Source organism: Barbus barbus (assembly GCF_936440315.1).
Source record: "Barbus barbus genome assembly, chromosome: 25".
NCBI classification, from domain to species: Eukaryota; Metazoa; Chordata; class Actinopteri; order Cypriniformes; family Cyprinidae; genus Barbus; species Barbus barbus.
This window is the reverse complement of record NC_136753.1, coordinates 28,088,280-28,105,552: the sequence shown is the minus strand read 5'-3', so window position 1 is coordinate 28,105,552 and position 17,273 is coordinate 28,088,280. Positions and strand designations below refer to the sequence as shown.

The 17,273-nt window shown below is 36.7% G+C and overlaps 1 protein-coding gene across 4 annotated transcripts in view; it reads right to left on the bottom strand.

Moving 5' to 3' along the window:
• tead3b (TEA domain family member 3 b) overlaps positions 1-17,273 on the bottom strand; it is a 33,361-nt gene that overhangs the window by 2,805 nt on the left and 13,283 nt on the right. For 3 of the 4 annotated variants that reach the window (XM_079378013.1, XM_079378015.1, XM_079378014.1), the window contains 10 exons: positions 9,729-9,793; positions 9,493-9,559; positions 5,966-6,094; positions 5,846-5,889; positions 5,706-5,762; positions 3,456-3,517; positions 3,206-3,342; positions 1,809-1,982; positions 1,535-1,678; positions 1,305-1,457 (listed from right to left, as the gene is read on the bottom strand). In XM_079378013.1, coding sequence (XP_079234139.1) covers positions 1,305-1,457; positions 1,535-1,678; positions 1,809-1,982; positions 3,206-3,342; positions 3,456-3,517; positions 5,706-5,762; positions 5,846-5,889; positions 5,966-6,061 — 867 coding nt within the window. In that variant the 5' untranslated portion in view covers positions 6,062-6,094; positions 9,493-9,559; positions 9,729-9,793. Of the gene's footprint in view, positions 1-1,304; positions 1,458-1,534; positions 1,679-1,808; positions 1,983-3,205; positions 3,343-3,455; positions 3,518-5,705; positions 5,763-5,845; positions 5,890-5,965; positions 6,095-8,172; positions 8,185-9,492; positions 9,560-9,728; positions 9,794-17,273 lie in introns of all 4 variants that reach the window. The other variant, XM_079378012.1, reaches the window with a different exon arrangement.

Genomic DNA, 17,273 nt, shown 5'->3' with positions numbered 1-17,273 from the left:
AACATAGGGGTGCCCAGACTTATGCACCCTGTATTTTAAGGAAGAACATTTATTTATTTACGATACATTATTCATTCACAAAGAAAATTGGTGTCCTTAAAGGTTGGATTTTTCCTAATTTTTTAAATTAAGGCATTAAGTTCAATTTCCAAAAGATGATTTTTTATTTCTCTTTTTAGTCAACTTTAGCATGGGTGTCTAAACTTATGCATAGCACTGTATATATATATATGTGTGTGTGTAGTATATATATATATATATATATATATATATATTATTTATATTAGTGCTGTCTAGCGATTAATCACATCCAAAATAAAAGTTTTTGTTCATAATATGTGTGTGTACTGTGTATATTTATTATGTATATATAAATACATAGAGTGTAAAGACCATCGACTCTACCGTGCGACTCCACCGGGCAGGGACACCGGCAAGGGATAGTAGTAGCTTTTTATTAAATTTTTTCATTGATATGTTTATTATTGAAATGTTGTTGTTATATGCATGTGTTAATTTTATTTAATTTCTTTATTTTCTTAAATATGTGGGTAGATAGTATTTATAGAGTTGTAACTTTTTAGTTTTAGTTACTTTTTCTTATTTGTAAGTCGCTTTGGACAAAAGCGTCTGCTAAATGACAAAAGTAAAAGTAAGTAAGTAAATACATACACACATACAATATATAATTTTGAAAATATTTACATGGATTTACATGTATATATTTTATTTTATACATTTTATATATAAACATAACATTTTCTTAATTATATACATGAATGTGTGTGTTTATATATACATAACAAATATACACAGTACACACATATATATTATGTAAACAAAAACTTTTATTTTGGATGCGATTAATCGTTTGACAGCACTAATGTGTGTGTGTGTGAGAAATTAAATTCTTTTTAATTTTGTAAATTTTATAAAACATTTATACTTTTATAGTGTTATATGGTGACATTTTTTCTGATCATCTTTATATATTACTATTATTAAGATTATCATTATCATCAACACCATTATTACATTTCAAATTTGTATATTTTCATAATTCTAATTATATTATTGAAAAGATTTATTTTATTTTGCGTTTCCCCATCAATTACAACTATTTCTTAAAACTACTTTAATGAATTAAATGAAATCTTGATCATTGATATGCCTCTTTTTAAATGTGATATAAATTTTAATTTCTTTAGGTAAAAAAAAAGCTTGTGGACCTACAAAACAATACAGATAATTATAAACATGACAGAGTGTTAAAGTCTTTACTTCTCTATGAAATACTGGTGTACCTGTAAGATGGTGAAGTTTTCTAATACGCTGTTCATCATGTATTTCTCAGGCAGGTGCTTGAGCTTGTGGATGAAGTTGATCATATATTCGCACATGGGAGAACGATGGATCCGATACAAGCACTTCCCTCCCTCGACACGAGCGTACTCTGTCTGTAAATCCAGTAAAGCACGGTCAGATACGAGAAACACTAGCGCTTTTCAGTCAATTAAAGGCAGATCTCACTGACCTCAACTTTCTCCACCACTTGCTTCCCGAAAGAGCAGACTTTAGTTGAGACGGTGATGGTCATGTTCTCCGAGCTGCTGTACTGACTGCTGACTCCGTAGAAGGAGCCCGGTCCATCCTGAACGCCGCTGTTGTTCAGATCCGCCTGAGAGAGAAAAACAAACTCAGTACTGTGGTGCAAGTGGCTAGATTCAAGCTGCATGATTTAAGGAATCATTCATATTTGTAGCAGTAACAATACTGTGTCCATATTCACATTAATGACATGCACACACCCAGAATTTGACGAGGAAGAAGGCATTTTGAGGGCCCTTCTCGTACAGCTCCTTGAGTCCTCCCGTCTTCTCGGGGAACTTGTCGTAGATCTGTCGGATGTCCACCGGCTCCAGCAGAGGGTCGCTGTAGGAGGGGTTGGTCTGGCCAATGTGAACAAACAGGTGTTTGCTGTACTGTAAAGGGAAATGTCAAATATATCATGAGCCGTCCCCGTTTCTGTATGCAACTTAAGGCTCACTAATAAAGTTAATCTATGCTATATCTGTCTTAATTTGAAAGAAGAAATATGACTATGTAAAAACAAGTGGATTAATGTCTCTAAGTCAGCAACAATGCAATTAGAGCTAAAGGAAACAAACCAAATACTGAGAAATTCTTGAGTATTCATCATTTAAACTTTTCACTCAGTTATGCTGATAACATAAGACAAGAGCAATAGCAAACTGATTATTAATTTAATTAATGTGTAGCAGAGGATAGCTAGAAAAATGTGTATTGACTATAGAAATGGTCCTGATTTATGTATACATAATATATACTCTGAAACTGAAAGTGCAATCAAAATGTAATAATATACTTAATAATAAAATACTTGATCTTTTTGTTAATGAACCGAAAGAAAACATTTTCATTAGTTAAGTCAGATTGTATTTGATATTTTTTACATTTAAAATGTTTATTTATTATTAATAAAAAAGAGTTTATTAATAAATGTATTTTTTTAATACTTGCTCTGCTTATTTGAAGGGCAGCAACTTTGGCCAGAAATGTTCTAATTATATATTAATGTGACTAAAATATTATTATTATTATTATTTCATTGATGATTATTATTATTATACTATGCAACGAGAAAATAATAACAATTGTTATTGTAGTTTTTACAAAATGCAAAACAATGAGAATAAAATTATAAAATTATAATTTAATTTTATATTTCAACCATATAATTACAACACTAATATTTATATTTAATATTTGTGTCTTAATCTGAACATTTTCAAGCATTAAACCATCTAGATTTCATTTTGGTTGGAAAACTACAATGAGCTATTTTGCGTTGGCAACAGCCGTTTTTTTTTTACATGCTACAAGTAAAAAACATTACAACATTACATTTTTTACATTGCAAGTTTGGGACGCTAGTTGGTGCATGAATTCCCAAATGCATGTTGAAGCGGAGATGGATGTCATGTGAAGCAGCATTGACTGGGAACCAAGCCGCTCTGAGATGCTGCAAACGGATCATGAGCTTCTCGCGTGTAAAAGAACAGAGTGCCGCGCTTTACTCTGAAACATGCAGCATATTTATTTAATTAGCTAACACACTAATCCAGATCACTATTCCCTCAACTCTCTAGATAAGCATATTTGTGGAGCGCTCCTGTCTACTCACAGAGTCCTGGTCCTGCGGGACCTCCATGAACGCGGAGTACTCCAGAAGACGCAGTTTGGAGGAGGCGATGGTGCGATCCTGCCACACGGGCACTGCGGTGGCAACTGGTGGGAGAGGAGGGGCCAGAGGCTCATACCCTGGACAAACACAAGGAGGCGCCAGTTAAGACTCAACCATGCACATAAACAGAAGAAACTGAAGCGGGGTGAGCTGTGCTCGTAATGAACTACTAGAGCACTAGTATACTTACCTAAGGGTGGTTGAACATGTCCAGGTATGTTTGAGTAAGGACTTTGTGCAAATGGCTTGATGCTGAAAAAGTGTTCAGGATGTGTTAGAATCAAAGTTACGTGCAGAACTTGTACTTGTTACAAAGTGCACATGAAAAGATCATTTACTTGGGTTAAACATCACCTTATCAGGGTTCCCACACGTTTTCAATCATTTGTGATTAGTGGATAAGGATTGTTAAAAAATCATTTTGATGAAAATGATTTGTAAATGAATCATTTAGAATCAACCAGTTCAACTGAATTGGATGGAAAGAACCGAGTCAAAAAATGATTCACTCACAAATCAAACATCAGTTTGACTTGTAAACAAGCCTTATGCTAGACAAGAGCAACATCCAGCTGATTGTTAATTTAATAACTAGGATAACAAAAAAAATTTATATTCACTATAGGGATGGACAAGATTTTCAAATATCTACTCGGAAACTAAAAATGGAATCAACATTTATTTTTGAAATCAATATTTCTTGTCCACATATTTATTCATTCAGTATATAGTTGTGAAATACACAGTACAGTGGACAATAAGCCAGTCATTGCCACCAAAATCAAGACTCCTTTGCGTCACATTAGGGTCCTGGTCACCCTGTCTGTGGCTTATTTTGTGATAATGACTAGCTGACCGTATAATATATCATATATCAGCAGCTGTTTTTAAACAATTGGCCAATAACGGCTTATTGTTTTTATCGGATGATACCGATTATCGGCCGATACACTGTTGCGTCTCTTCTTGTGCTGAACACAAAAGAAGATATTTTGAAGAATGTTGGAAACCAAACAGTTAACGGTAGCCATTGACTTCCAACAGAATTTTTTCCCATGGAAGTCAATGGCTACCGTCAACTGTTTGATTACCAAGATTCTTCAAAATCCCTTCTTTGTTGCAGAAGAAAGGAACTCATTCAGGTTTGGAACAACATGAGGGTGAGTGAATGATGACGGATTTGCATTTTTGGGTAAACTGTTCCTTTTGTTACGTCCGTAGGGATTTCTAGTCTTACAAAACACAAATTTCCTGATATCTTCCAGTTGTCTACGACCGTGGGAACTCTTTGTTTTTGTTTTTGAATTAAAGGTGGAATATTTCACACTTTGACACTTCACTTATCCCGCAACTTTGTTTTGGCCATATCAGCTAAGCGTAAGTTCACCTACTTCAGAGTGGGAGTGTAATATGACAGAAGTCATGTGCTCACGTCTGATAACACACACGCTCAAGAGATCTCAGCAGATGCTGAGACCACAGAGCCAACGATGTAGAGAGGAATCAGGCTGCCAGTGAATAATGTTGGGAATACAAACCAGAACCCAGACAGAGCAGCATACTAAAATCTGTCTCTAATGGCATTTCCTGAACCCCTACTGAATCTACAGTAAATCTAACCAAGTTTTAGCCAAACTGCGAGCTTGAAATCTGGAACGAATATGAAGAAAAAGAGTGGCCGCTACAAAATAATAAGAGTTACCTACTTTTAACCACCAATGAATTTCCATGACTTTCTCAGTTGTTTGAGATTACTAAGCATCGCACAGAGAAACTCCTAACCAATTAAATCATTTAGAGTTATGCATCTAGAACAGATTATATTATAGAAAAGGATGACTTTTTCATAACTTCATGAATTTATTAATTTACATGACTTTTTCAGGCACAGGAAGTTTCCTGAAATTATTGCAATATTATTTATTAGTACATTATCATGTGTTATTATATAATTATATATAAATATTTATATATTTTCCATGTGCATATTAATCCTAACCCTAAACAGATGCACCATTTTCACCAGCTGTCCACAAAAAACTGATTTACAAACAAATGAGCGTTGTTATTGTTAACTAAAACTATTAAAAATACTTTTTTCTTTTTTAATTGAAATAAAGCTAAAATAAAATAAGATGAAAGACTTGAACTTGAAATGTTGCTTTGGCAAGTATCTAAAATAAGTTTATTTTAAAAAGTAAAACTGAAATTACAATAAAAGCTAAAAAGAAATACAATTTAAAAAAAATTAAATAAAAACTGAAAGTATAAAAATAAATGTTCATTCAAAATATCAATGAAATCTATAATAGTACATAAATATTTAAACTAACACTCTCTTAAACTCAAGAGATACTAGTTTGAATCTGTCAAATAACTCCCATTCCTAGCAGTGAATCAAGCTAGAAAGATCAGTTCAAGCTCTGTGGAGGGAACTTACGCGTAGCTGGTGCGGCCAAGCCCAGGACTTCTTCCTGGATTGTGCTTAAGAACCAGCCTGATACATAAAAACGTGATCCATTAAACGTGCCAAATACACAAACACACAGATAAACACGTATGAATTCATGAGTTACTCACTCCTCAGAGGGTCCGGGTTGACCTGGGATAGGGGTTGGCCAGAACTGGAAAGATAGCAATGAAAATAAATCAATTCGCTCCATAATTTGTGTACAAGGTTATCTACTATCTAAATCGTACCCGTGCAGTTGGAGGGTAAGGGGACTGTGGAAGAGGCGGAAGAGGCGTTTTGATTAGACTTGGAGACACGATCTGAGCGGAGGAAAGTGCCGCCATGTTCTGGAGGGCCTTGTCTTTGGACGCTTGATCCTGTGGAGACGGAGACACAGGTCAGCAGAATAATCCAGAAGAAAATACAGACACAATCATTGTTCATTTTAATTAATGCAAAGCAGCCTGCTGATTTATGATAAAGCAATACCAAAAGCATCAGAACAAAGGGAAACAATAGGAGATCAGAGAGCACCAAATGAATCACAAAGAGAATTAGATTCACATTTACAGTGTTTGCAAGACAGCGATGGAAACGTGTTAAAGTTTCTGGTAAATTGATGTTTTAGGCTTCACATGTGTTTTCTTTTCAGATGTGCATGAAAATCAGCACACAGAGCGTCAAAACCATCTCTGCAGCACAAATAAATGGATGCAAGAATAAAAAAATAATAAATAAAAAATCAGGATACAATATACAAACAGAGTCAGAAAGAAGACTAATCACAAATCAGTATGCAAATATGATGTCATTGCTATTAGATTTTAGAATGCTGAACTTTCTTAAAAAAAAAAAAAAAAAAAAAAAAAAAATTCTCAAAATTTTTCAATTTTTTTTTCAAATTCTCAAAATTTATTACAAAATAAGCCTATAATATGTTGTCTATAAAAATTTAAATCGGCAAGCCCATGGCCGAAACTACTGTTAAAGCAAGTTCACCCAAAAATAAAGAAATGAAGATTTGGAAAAATATAGCATTACATCACTTGCTCAGCAAAGGATCCTCTGCAGTGAATGGGTGCCGTCAGAATGAGAGCCCAAACTGAATGAGAGCTGAAAAAAACATCACAATAATCCACAAGTAATCCACATCACTCCAGTCCATCAATTGTGAAGCTAAAAAGTTGCGTGTTTGTAAGAAACACATTTGTCATTAAGATGTTTTAACTTTAAACCATTGCTCTTGGCTGAAATATGAGTTCTCTATCCACAATATTGCTTTCGCCAGTCAAAAAGTAATCTCATCTGAATCCTGAGAGAAATATGCAGAGATCAAGAACTATTTACAACCAAAAACAGCTCTAAAAAAATGTGTTGATATAGTGTATTTTGATGTGAGAGGGGGATGGACTTTTTCAATGGAGGAAGCGTTATTATAGATTTTTGGCCAGAAAGAACAGTTTTAAGTTAAAATGCCTTAATGGTGGATTTGTTTCTTACAAACATGCAGCTTTTCAACTTCTGGAGTGTTGTGGATTACTTGTGATAATGTATTGTGATGTTTTTATCAGCTGTTTGGACTCTCATTCTGACGGCACCCATTCACTGCAGAGGATCCATTGCTGAGCAAGTGATGCAATGCAAATATTTTTCAAATCTGTTCTGATGAAGAAACAAACTAGCCTGATGGTGAGGACATATTCAAAAAAATCATTCGTTTTTAGGCGAACTATTCCGCCGCCTTGCGAACACTATAATTATGTAGCGGTTTCGATAATTAGTTACTGAACATGCAGACTGTCTTTAAGCCTTTCAAAATCAGAGTCTTTGGATTTCAGGTCCAATAAGAAGAGGAAAAAGGCAAAAGCAATACAGGTATCTGACAGATATCAATTACTGTGCAGCCAGCAAAGCAAAAGCAACATACTGGCCCGGGATGTCAAACAAGTTTTGTCTTCAAGCTCACCAGTCATTCACCAAATCTGGTCAGGCTCCTCTTTCATGGATATTAAATTATACCCCATAAAAAACATGCCCAGCAAAATGAAAGCTATTTAACTATACGTTTGGCATGACATTCCAGTTTTCCAGAGGCTGAGCGTGTAGCATGTCACTTTGCATCACAATAAATGAACGCGGATAATAAAAAGACTTGCAGCTCGCTCGGAAGCACAACCACAATAAGTGGTGTTGTTTCACAATTATGTTTCTTGAATTTATAAAGCCTGTATGATCTGCAGTACATCATAAAACAGAAGAATGACATGGAAACTTCAGAGAGCAAAATGGCTAGGCATATTATTGACAAGAATTATGAGCAATCTATGCACACCGCAGGGCCAGAGAAGAGGAATGGCAGTGTTGGATGTAAACTGAACCTGTGCAGGACAGCCAAGCAAAGCGAAGCAAAAATAAAAAATCAACAATAATTTGCACAATTCAAATCCACACTTACCAAGTTCATGGCCTGAATCAAAAGAAAGAAAGACCATTAGTACAATATTTTGAGAGCAATTTTACTACACCTATTATCTCTGACAACAAAGTTTGGGATGCATGCTAACTACATGAAAGTCAATTCTATTCTAAATCTTTTTCAATTCTATTCTATACTGGATCTCTTGTATAACTATTTTCTTGATCTTAAAATGGCCTGCATGTGTGAAAAAGTTTCAGAACATTTCAGGCAGAAATTGCAAAAAATGTGGCACATACTGTACGTCCATTTGTTTTTATAAGCTAGCTGAAAAAATATCTAGTAAGCTCTAATAAAAAAATGCATTTCTGCAAATAATTTACTTATGTTGTAGTCCATGAATATACTGGCAGGGGGCGCCAAACACTACAATCTAAAATCATCAAAAATACATTGCAAATGCTATATATTAATATTTAGAATTCACTGCTTACGTAAATTATATTTGTGTAATTTTGCAATCTCACCCACTTATCCTCAATGTAAGGCAAAAAATAAATAGAAACAAAAAAAAAATATTCCAGGATTTTATTCTAACTTTGTGCAATCACTTAATACACAATTTAAATTTACACATTTTACAAATATAAAGTTCTTTAAACAAAGGATTTTTACCATAAACCAACATTAATACAAATTCTCTCCCTCTGTACACACACACACACCGATAATAATAATATTTCATTTAATTTCAAATATTTACATCACGGCCAGACTCATAACATAATCTGCATCTGAAAAACCCATATACAAATTCATCCAGCAGTTTCTCAGACAGATTTTACAAGTGAAAACTGAGTATTGTGACAAACACATGGAGTCTGGATGCAAGGAAAGGAAGGTTGAAGAAACAGTGAGCTTCAGGAAAGCCAACGGGCAAAGATCTAAGCCATTCATGCACCTTCAGCCTCTACGACAACCAGCAGTGCCAAACGCAAAGCACTACTCTACATGACACAGTTTTCCGTAGCACTTCCAACTATGTTTCGTGCCAAATATTGACGCAAGCACTCATTACTCAAGATTTTATTCAGCCAATAGATAACTGGAACTTATAGCGATATCTCATTGGTTTGTGCAAAGGCAATTGCTGTTAAGCCCCGCCCCACCCCACCCGCAGGAAAGCGCATACCTTCAGCTTTGACTGTATCTCGCGAGATTTTCTCCGGGCAAGAACCTGCAAATGGCTAGAAACCTGCAGAACAGAAAAGCCGAAGAGGAGGAAAGAAAAAGAGGAGGAAGAGGAAGAGAAAGAGAGAGAGGCCGTAACCAAGGAGGGAAAAGATGTGCATTTCCAACCTACCTTTATACCTGCTTGATACTCTCGAACTTTCTTCCGCGCTAACACCTGTATGTGACTAGATACCTGAAGAAGTTCCAGATTGTTTAACAAAAACATACATGAACAGTCACAACACACTATTTGCTTTAAGGAATATCTCTGAACTGAAAACTGTCATTAAATCTTATTTGTTGTTGTTATGTAAACAAATATTTAGTGCAATCGATAGTATATATATATATAGAGTACATACCTGTTTTCTTGTGCGGGTTTTGCCTGTTCTCAGCTTGATGTATCTGGCAATAAGCTCATTACGACCTGAGAGGAAAAGAACATTTTCTGTAAGTTTCACACACAGTGACCAAAAGGTGACGACAAAACAACAACACTGGCAGACTTCAAGAGACTCAAGCCACAAACAGAAAACTAATAAAGTAAAGCTTTTGGCTTTATATACTAGATTTGCTTTAAATGAGGGGGGAAAACATGCTTCACATATGACCATTTTTAAAATAGCTGCAATCAGTCATCTGGTAATAAAAGGGGTATCCGTAAAAGCCTTTAATAAGGATAAATAATGGGCATTGTGCAATGCGATATGTAATATGCATCACCAAATATAGATCAAGTGAACATGATATGCATCATTTTCAATTCAATGCGATTTCAATCAGTCATAGATTTCTTAGATTTAATTTCTTCTAAAGTAAATGTATTTTTTTAAAAGGATGTTTAGATTTGAAAAAAAAAAAAAAAAAACACTAATTAAGAAAAAAATTGCGTGAATGTCCCATGCTTTATATGTGCCATTTTTTGTAACATAATTCATTAAGTAGTTTTAATTTACTGTGAAACTCCTGAGTGAACCTCTGGCTCAAAAAAATAAAACCCTGCTATTAACTATTTATTTAATTACTGACAATTTTCCTACACCTACTAGAAAAAAAGTGAAATTCCTGAAGGATACATGCGTCATTGTATTATATATTAATATTTTAAAAAATATATATATGTTTTTAACAAATAAAAAAATACTATAATAATATTTTTTTTTTATAAAAAAAAAAAATTCAACACTTTCTACTATTCAAATATTCTTACTAAAGACAAAAACTGTAATGCATAGGGCATTCGGCGCCCCCTTGAGGAAGAAAACTTAGCTTTTTATATCAACAAATTTTAGCTAGCAACATTAGCTGCCCATTGATTAGCAGCCATTGTTTGCAATATTGAGTTGCCCATGAATGCCCATTTCTGCATGGGAGTAGAAAATTGTGATATAAAGTTTAAAATATAATTAGCAAGATATAAAGGCACATTATGAAAAATCAAGTCGCAAATTGTATATCTAAAATTTTCAGAGAAATAAAGTTGCACTTAAGAGCATTAAAGTGAAGGGTTACAATTATTATTTTTTTACTCTTGAGGAGGAAATGGGCTTCAACAGCAGAGAGACCACTGCACCGATTTGAGTTTTGTTTCTGCACACCCTTCCCCAGACACACCCTCTCGCTCTCGCTCGCTCTGAGCCTCCGCATTCCTCGCATTCCACTGCGCCTGTGACATCTGCCCCACACAACTTGATTTGATGAGGGCAACAGCCTGGAGCATGCGTTCAGAGAATGAGCGAACGGCCCGAAAAGAGCGAGGGAGTCAAAGAGAGAAACAAAGAGCTTTGCTGTTTCTGCCAGCAACTGGCATCTGAAGATCATCCCATCCTACGAAACAGACACCCACACCTGCCACGAACCGTCCCAGCAGGAGCAAAGAATAACACGGACCCCCTGTGTCCCATATTCCCACCTCCCAGCTCTGATTCCCTCATCAGGTTTCTTCTCAACCTTAGAGCGTGCCTGGAAAGGAAGCTCAAGCAGGAGTGTTTCGGTTCAGGAATAACACCTGAAAACTTTTTGGCATGGTTAAACCTCCTAGCGGGTCACTGGAAGGTTGCTGGATCAATCACTGTAAAGAATGGGCTGTGATCCACTAACCAAATCACAGTCCACACACACTTATCTTGTCCTTCAAATGCCTTTCATGCTCAGTGGAGACGGTTTACCAGAACGTGCTGTTGAGCAGAAACGAAACTCAAGGTGGGTCAGAAGGGTGGACGGTACTTGGCTCCATCCTCAGGGTGGAGGGCATTTTTGTAAACCTCTGTTCCAGTTGAAGCACAGGTGGAAAATATCTTGAAGCTGTAACAACTACAAAACCAGACAGACGGCATTTCTGCCATTCAACTGGGCTGTATATCAACCGGGCATAGCCAAGACGCTGAGAAGCGGAGATGAAGGAAGCCCTGGTAGCATCAGAAGTTGTACTAAAATTGTGTACATTTCAGTTTTGGCTTGACATTTGGTGCACAAGATGTGCATGTTCTCCAATGGCTATATTCACTTATCAGCTGTATTTCTCCTTAATGCAACTCTCACAAATGTGTCCTTACATCTTCATTAATTTCTTGAGACATAAACAGGCTTTCATAATATGATCCAAAAAATTAAATTCTGAAATATAGTCACCATTACAAGAGACACTCACTTTTACGAGAAACAAGTCTCTATTGGAAGATGTAATGTCTCAAACACAACTGCAAAACTAAGCTTAATGATCTCGGAAGCATTTCCTTCTGGAAGCATAAAAAAAATTAAAAAAAATTTAATTCAAAGCATAACAACTAATAAAAGTTGTCTCGGTGCAACACATTTATTTCCACCCATCAATGTTGGTGTAATAAAAAGAGGTGGCTCTGCACTTCACATTACACTGCTGGCTTTTTAGGCCTGATCCAGGCGGTGTTAACAGGGCCGGAGCAGACGGCGTTCCCGAGGCCTCACGTCAGTGGCGGTATTATGAGCGCTGTCGTCATTCTCCTCGTGAGTGGGCTTCTTCAGTGGCAGATGACTACATGTAAATGGATAAGGTGTTTATAGTCACAGGAGAGAGCAGGCTCTCCATGAGGTCGGCATTCGCTTTCCTGGAGATGGCGAGAGCAATGAATGTCAACGACATGCTGGGATTTGTTTACAACTTGATTTATTAATAAATTCAATTTGTGGAATTTCACTTTATTGGCGCAGTAACTGTGGCTAGGTGCACTGAATTTCTCAACATGTCAAATCAACTTACAAACCCGCTCTCACTTGAAATAAACCACTAAACCTGTGGCATATGAGTCAAGCATACCATGAACGACAACAGAACCAAGGATAACACCATAAGGCCACGTGGTTTCAAGGGAATCCCTCAACAAAGATATACAACAGATATCAGGCATAAGCTTTCAGAAAATGCCAACAATGTTCTATCAACAATGTCAATAGTCCAGCATTTGCTTATCAGCCAGTCGCGGCATCTGAAACACCACATAGCGCATTTGAAGCGTCCTTCTGACTACATAGTGAGTCAGTAAATATGTTTGGATTTACGGCAAGAGGAGGATAAAGCCTGGATGATGTAATCCCAGACTTCAGAAGAGACTCTGGAGGCTTGCTTGCAAGATCTAGTGTGTTGCCTTGTCGTCCTAAGTCAACATAGGCAGCTCCGCACCTTCTAAGGCAGGATGAAACGGATTGAATTTCTCTATAAATGCCAGCTGCTTTGTTGACGCATGCTACATAAAAGAAAGTCCTTGCATAAAGTCTACAAGAGCTGCAACTAACACTCAATTCTAATGGAATGAGTTATGCATGTTGCAAAAAAAAAAAAAAACTATTAAAGTGTATAAAAATACATAGTTCCCACAAATATTAAATGCAATCAGTCATTTCAAATTAGATAGAGTGGTTTTCCTATTTATACTTCTATGGCGAATAATACATAGCTATACTTAAACTTGACATTTCCCTCAACCCAGACCCCGTCTCAAATGCCACGCTTGAGATTACCAATCCACACTGGCACTGATTTAGCAAGAGTCCACGCTTAGCCAAAAGCAAAACCCTTAAAAATAATAAAATGACAAATGGGAGACCCAAAAGCACTGGTGTCCAATCCTGGTCCTTTAAAGCCAATATCTTGCAGAGCTTTAACACGTACCAACAGACTAGCCAAGAAGTTTCCAGTATTTTTTAAGACTAGTCATTAGTTGGTTCAGGTGCATTTAATTAGAACTGGAGCTAAACTCTGCTGGATAGTGGCCTTCCAGAAGCAGAAATGGCACCTCTGCCCATCTCAACTGGACAAGTGTATAATTATGTTTCCATCCCAAAGTTGCGAATTTAAGTTGGATGTTTCCATCCAACGAGTCAAGGAGAACAAAATCGTCACTTCCTGATAATCTAGCACTAAATATCACTAAGAAAAGTAGGAGAAGCCATTGAATAAAAGAATTTTCACATATAATGAATTACTTGTGCCTCAGAGTGAGCAAACGAAACAATAAATGCGGTCATTGCTTTCGGAGGTGGATGCCTGCTGTTTGGGAACGCAGTCGTGTAAGACGGTTCTGGGAGGCAATTATACAGAAACACTTTGACTTTGGCTCAGGCATTGCAGAACGACCAAAACAACATTTGAGAGGCTATGCAACGAGATCGGTTAGTCAAGTTATCCCTTCCCATTGTGCAAAGTCACATGACTTTTTTGATGCACATGGATGAATTTGTTCTACCATTATTTGCATTAACTCGTTATTTCGCACAAGTCAAAAACCACCACCAAGTCAAAATGAGCATAAAAACAGGATGATGGAAACATGTCAAAATGTGGGACTACCTTTGAATGTGGCCAAATCAATGTATGTATGTTACATGGTTGCATTCTTTTGTTTGCTACTGCTAGATACTTTTGCACTGGGAGCTGCCTATGACACCTACAAATTCAGCAGCCAGGGGACTTTGGCTGATTTATAAACCGTCCCTCAGCAGTGACTCAAACCTCATGCAGGTGCAAACAGCACTTAAATCAGTATTTACAGATTGGTTTCTGCAAATTAATTTCCTGAGTAGTCTATATAAAAGTAAGGAACGTATAGAGTATACGTCTTTGAAATTAGAATAGCCTAAATTAAACGTGTTGAAATAAAAGGCGTTCTTTTTTAAAGAGCACTGCACAAGAAAGAAGAACGCATATGAACTCAACGGTTTTGTTTAACATTGGGTTCTTCAAGCAAAAGACAACTGCAACCCTAAAAGAACCTCAATGTTTCTTCACCAACACTGGGCTGTGTTCAGGACGCTTTCTGCCAGTTTGCCTTGCTTTCTCCCAGTCTGGTTTGTATCTCGAGGCTTGGCTTGCTAATTCAACCCAGCACTTGGGTTTTGGCTTGTCTGTTTCTCTGAGGAGAAGAAAGGCAAGCAGACAGTTTGAGGAGGAGGGGACCAACACCAAACACCTGGACCCTCCCAATCCAGCAAAACTGGAGTGTCCATCTGCAAATTATGAATACACAACTGAAAGAGAGACATATCACACAAGCCAAGAGTTAAACCGGATTTGCTTATTTTTCCAATTTTTGCTAAAGATTTGCTGGTTTCTGATACAGCTGTTTTATGGTCCACAAATCAATAAACATGGCCCATGCTGGCAAAGTGAGTCAGAAGGTGCACAGGCTATTTATGAGCTACAGGCAAAACAAGTGAAAACAAAAAGACAGTTTTCACAAAAATTAGTTCATTGAGGCCTCGTCTAGCGATCCTAATGCTCCAAATAGTAAATAAACATGTACAATTTTCTTTATTTATACATTTTCTGAGAGGGCTACCATTTTTCCAAAAAGCTGCATTTGTCCATCAGAAGCAAAGCACTTGCATCTTGCATTTTGGATTCCTTTTTGAAAGGAACATGCATGAATGAGAATATATCATTTTGAAGGTTTTTTTATTTAGAATATGAAAATAACTTATTTTTGTCATTTTGCCAGCACGGGTCACGAATAAAGTTACCTTCAAAGGTCTGAGTCATTCAGGTATCTATCTATAGTTTAACCAACATGCTAAGCAAGATTATCTTTGAACTGTTGTTTCAAAGACAAAAAACTGACAGCAGAAATAGTACATTAACTCAAATGGCCTTGTAAGTGCAACATTGAGAATGCTTCACAATGTGCCGCTAAAAAAGTTTGCATTCACAAATTCTTATCCTCATGTTGTTCAGTCTAATGAGAGTTTAACGCTTTAACACTGGAAATACTACTGGAGTCTTACACCTGGAGTCATTAAAGCGCTGTGCCTTGGGGCCAGACCTACCTTGTTTAGGAGGAAGAACTAGTAAGAAAAAAAGAGGAGTACAAGAAAATGGAGGCAGGAGGGTGAGTGAGATCTTGTGGGGGAACAAACCTTGATTGAGCAAGACAAACAGAGCTGGTTTTGCCACTTTTTCAACTGGGTGAGAGGGAGGCAGAAGGAAAATAAATGACAACTCTCTCACAGGGCTGGGGAAAAAAAGAGCTGGTAATGATCGGAGATGATAAATACAACCAGTTTGAGGGTAAATGAAAAAAAGTGGAGGGGGCAGCAAGCAAGCAGGGTCAGAGAAGTGACGGAAAGAGCGATATGTTCTTGAGAAACCTGTCTTCTGTCGGGCCTGTAGTCCACAGAGTTGCTCCGGGACAAGTATAGGCCTGTTTTATGTGCTCTGAAAAAACACAACTGCTGGCTAAAACATGCACGTATGTGTGTTTGTAAGGTACGTGGGTGTATTAGTGAACGAGAACCTCTGTTTATCGAACAAAACCGAACACCTACATCATAATACGAAGCCAATGACGGCTGCTAGTGAATGGCTATTTGAGCATGACTAAATACGAGATTACGTAAGAGAGCAGATGGCGTACGTGTATGAGACATTTTATGATGCTTCATGAATACGTACACATGCATGGATTTATTCGATGGCATGCACAAAGAGATCCTCGAGTGGATCGTGTACGTGGATGAAAGTGTGTCGGATATAACAACCCGGCTCTATCGGCCCATTATCTCCCGCCCTCTTATCTTTTCTCTAGTTTCCATCCCTCCTTTCGCCACCCCTCCCATAAGCCATTCTATCTAGAAACACTTGTCTTGCAACCATCAAAAACAACCTCCATAACAAAAACTGCACTGAAGCGATACGATCTCGGCAGTTGAGTGTTTTTAAGACTCTCTTCCATTGATGAATACAATAAGAAGTTCCTGCAAAATTCAGTTTGGGCGGCAGAAGTTTTAAAGCCAATAATTGCTTCCCTCGTATTAAATATATCAATTTGTTAGCTAAAAGCTACATGACTACCCAGTACAACAAAAACAATTCATACTGGCAGTGATTCATTTTACAATTTTGAGGCGATATAAACAGGGCTGCAACCACCAATCAGTACACTCAGTATGTCAAGTCAAGTCACTATTATTTGTATAGCGCTTTTAACAATGCAAATTGTGTCATGCTCTCACACTTTTTAAAATTCAGATTCAATTTGCCTGTTGTTTGAAAGACAATGTTGGGCCAGATGTGGAATAACACGCTATCATCAATAACAATACGAAAGGAAACACTGCACTTTTTTTTTTTGATCGATTCATGATTAAAATGCAGTGGTTGCCTCTAATTTCAAATGACTGAAAAATCGAGGTGCAACACAGAGTGAAGAATATGAAAATGTTATTTTATGTGATTTTTCAATTTCTGTACCTGAACATCTAACATAAAAACCTAAAGCATCATTTTATTTCTATCTTTGTGCTATATTTTTAATTGTGCTATTACTTTTAATTTGTTAATTTGTTCTTATTTACTAGCTGTTTGTTTGTCTTTAATGTTTGAACTTTATATTTATTTATTTTTGGCAAGTGGTATCTAAAATATTGGTGTCATATAA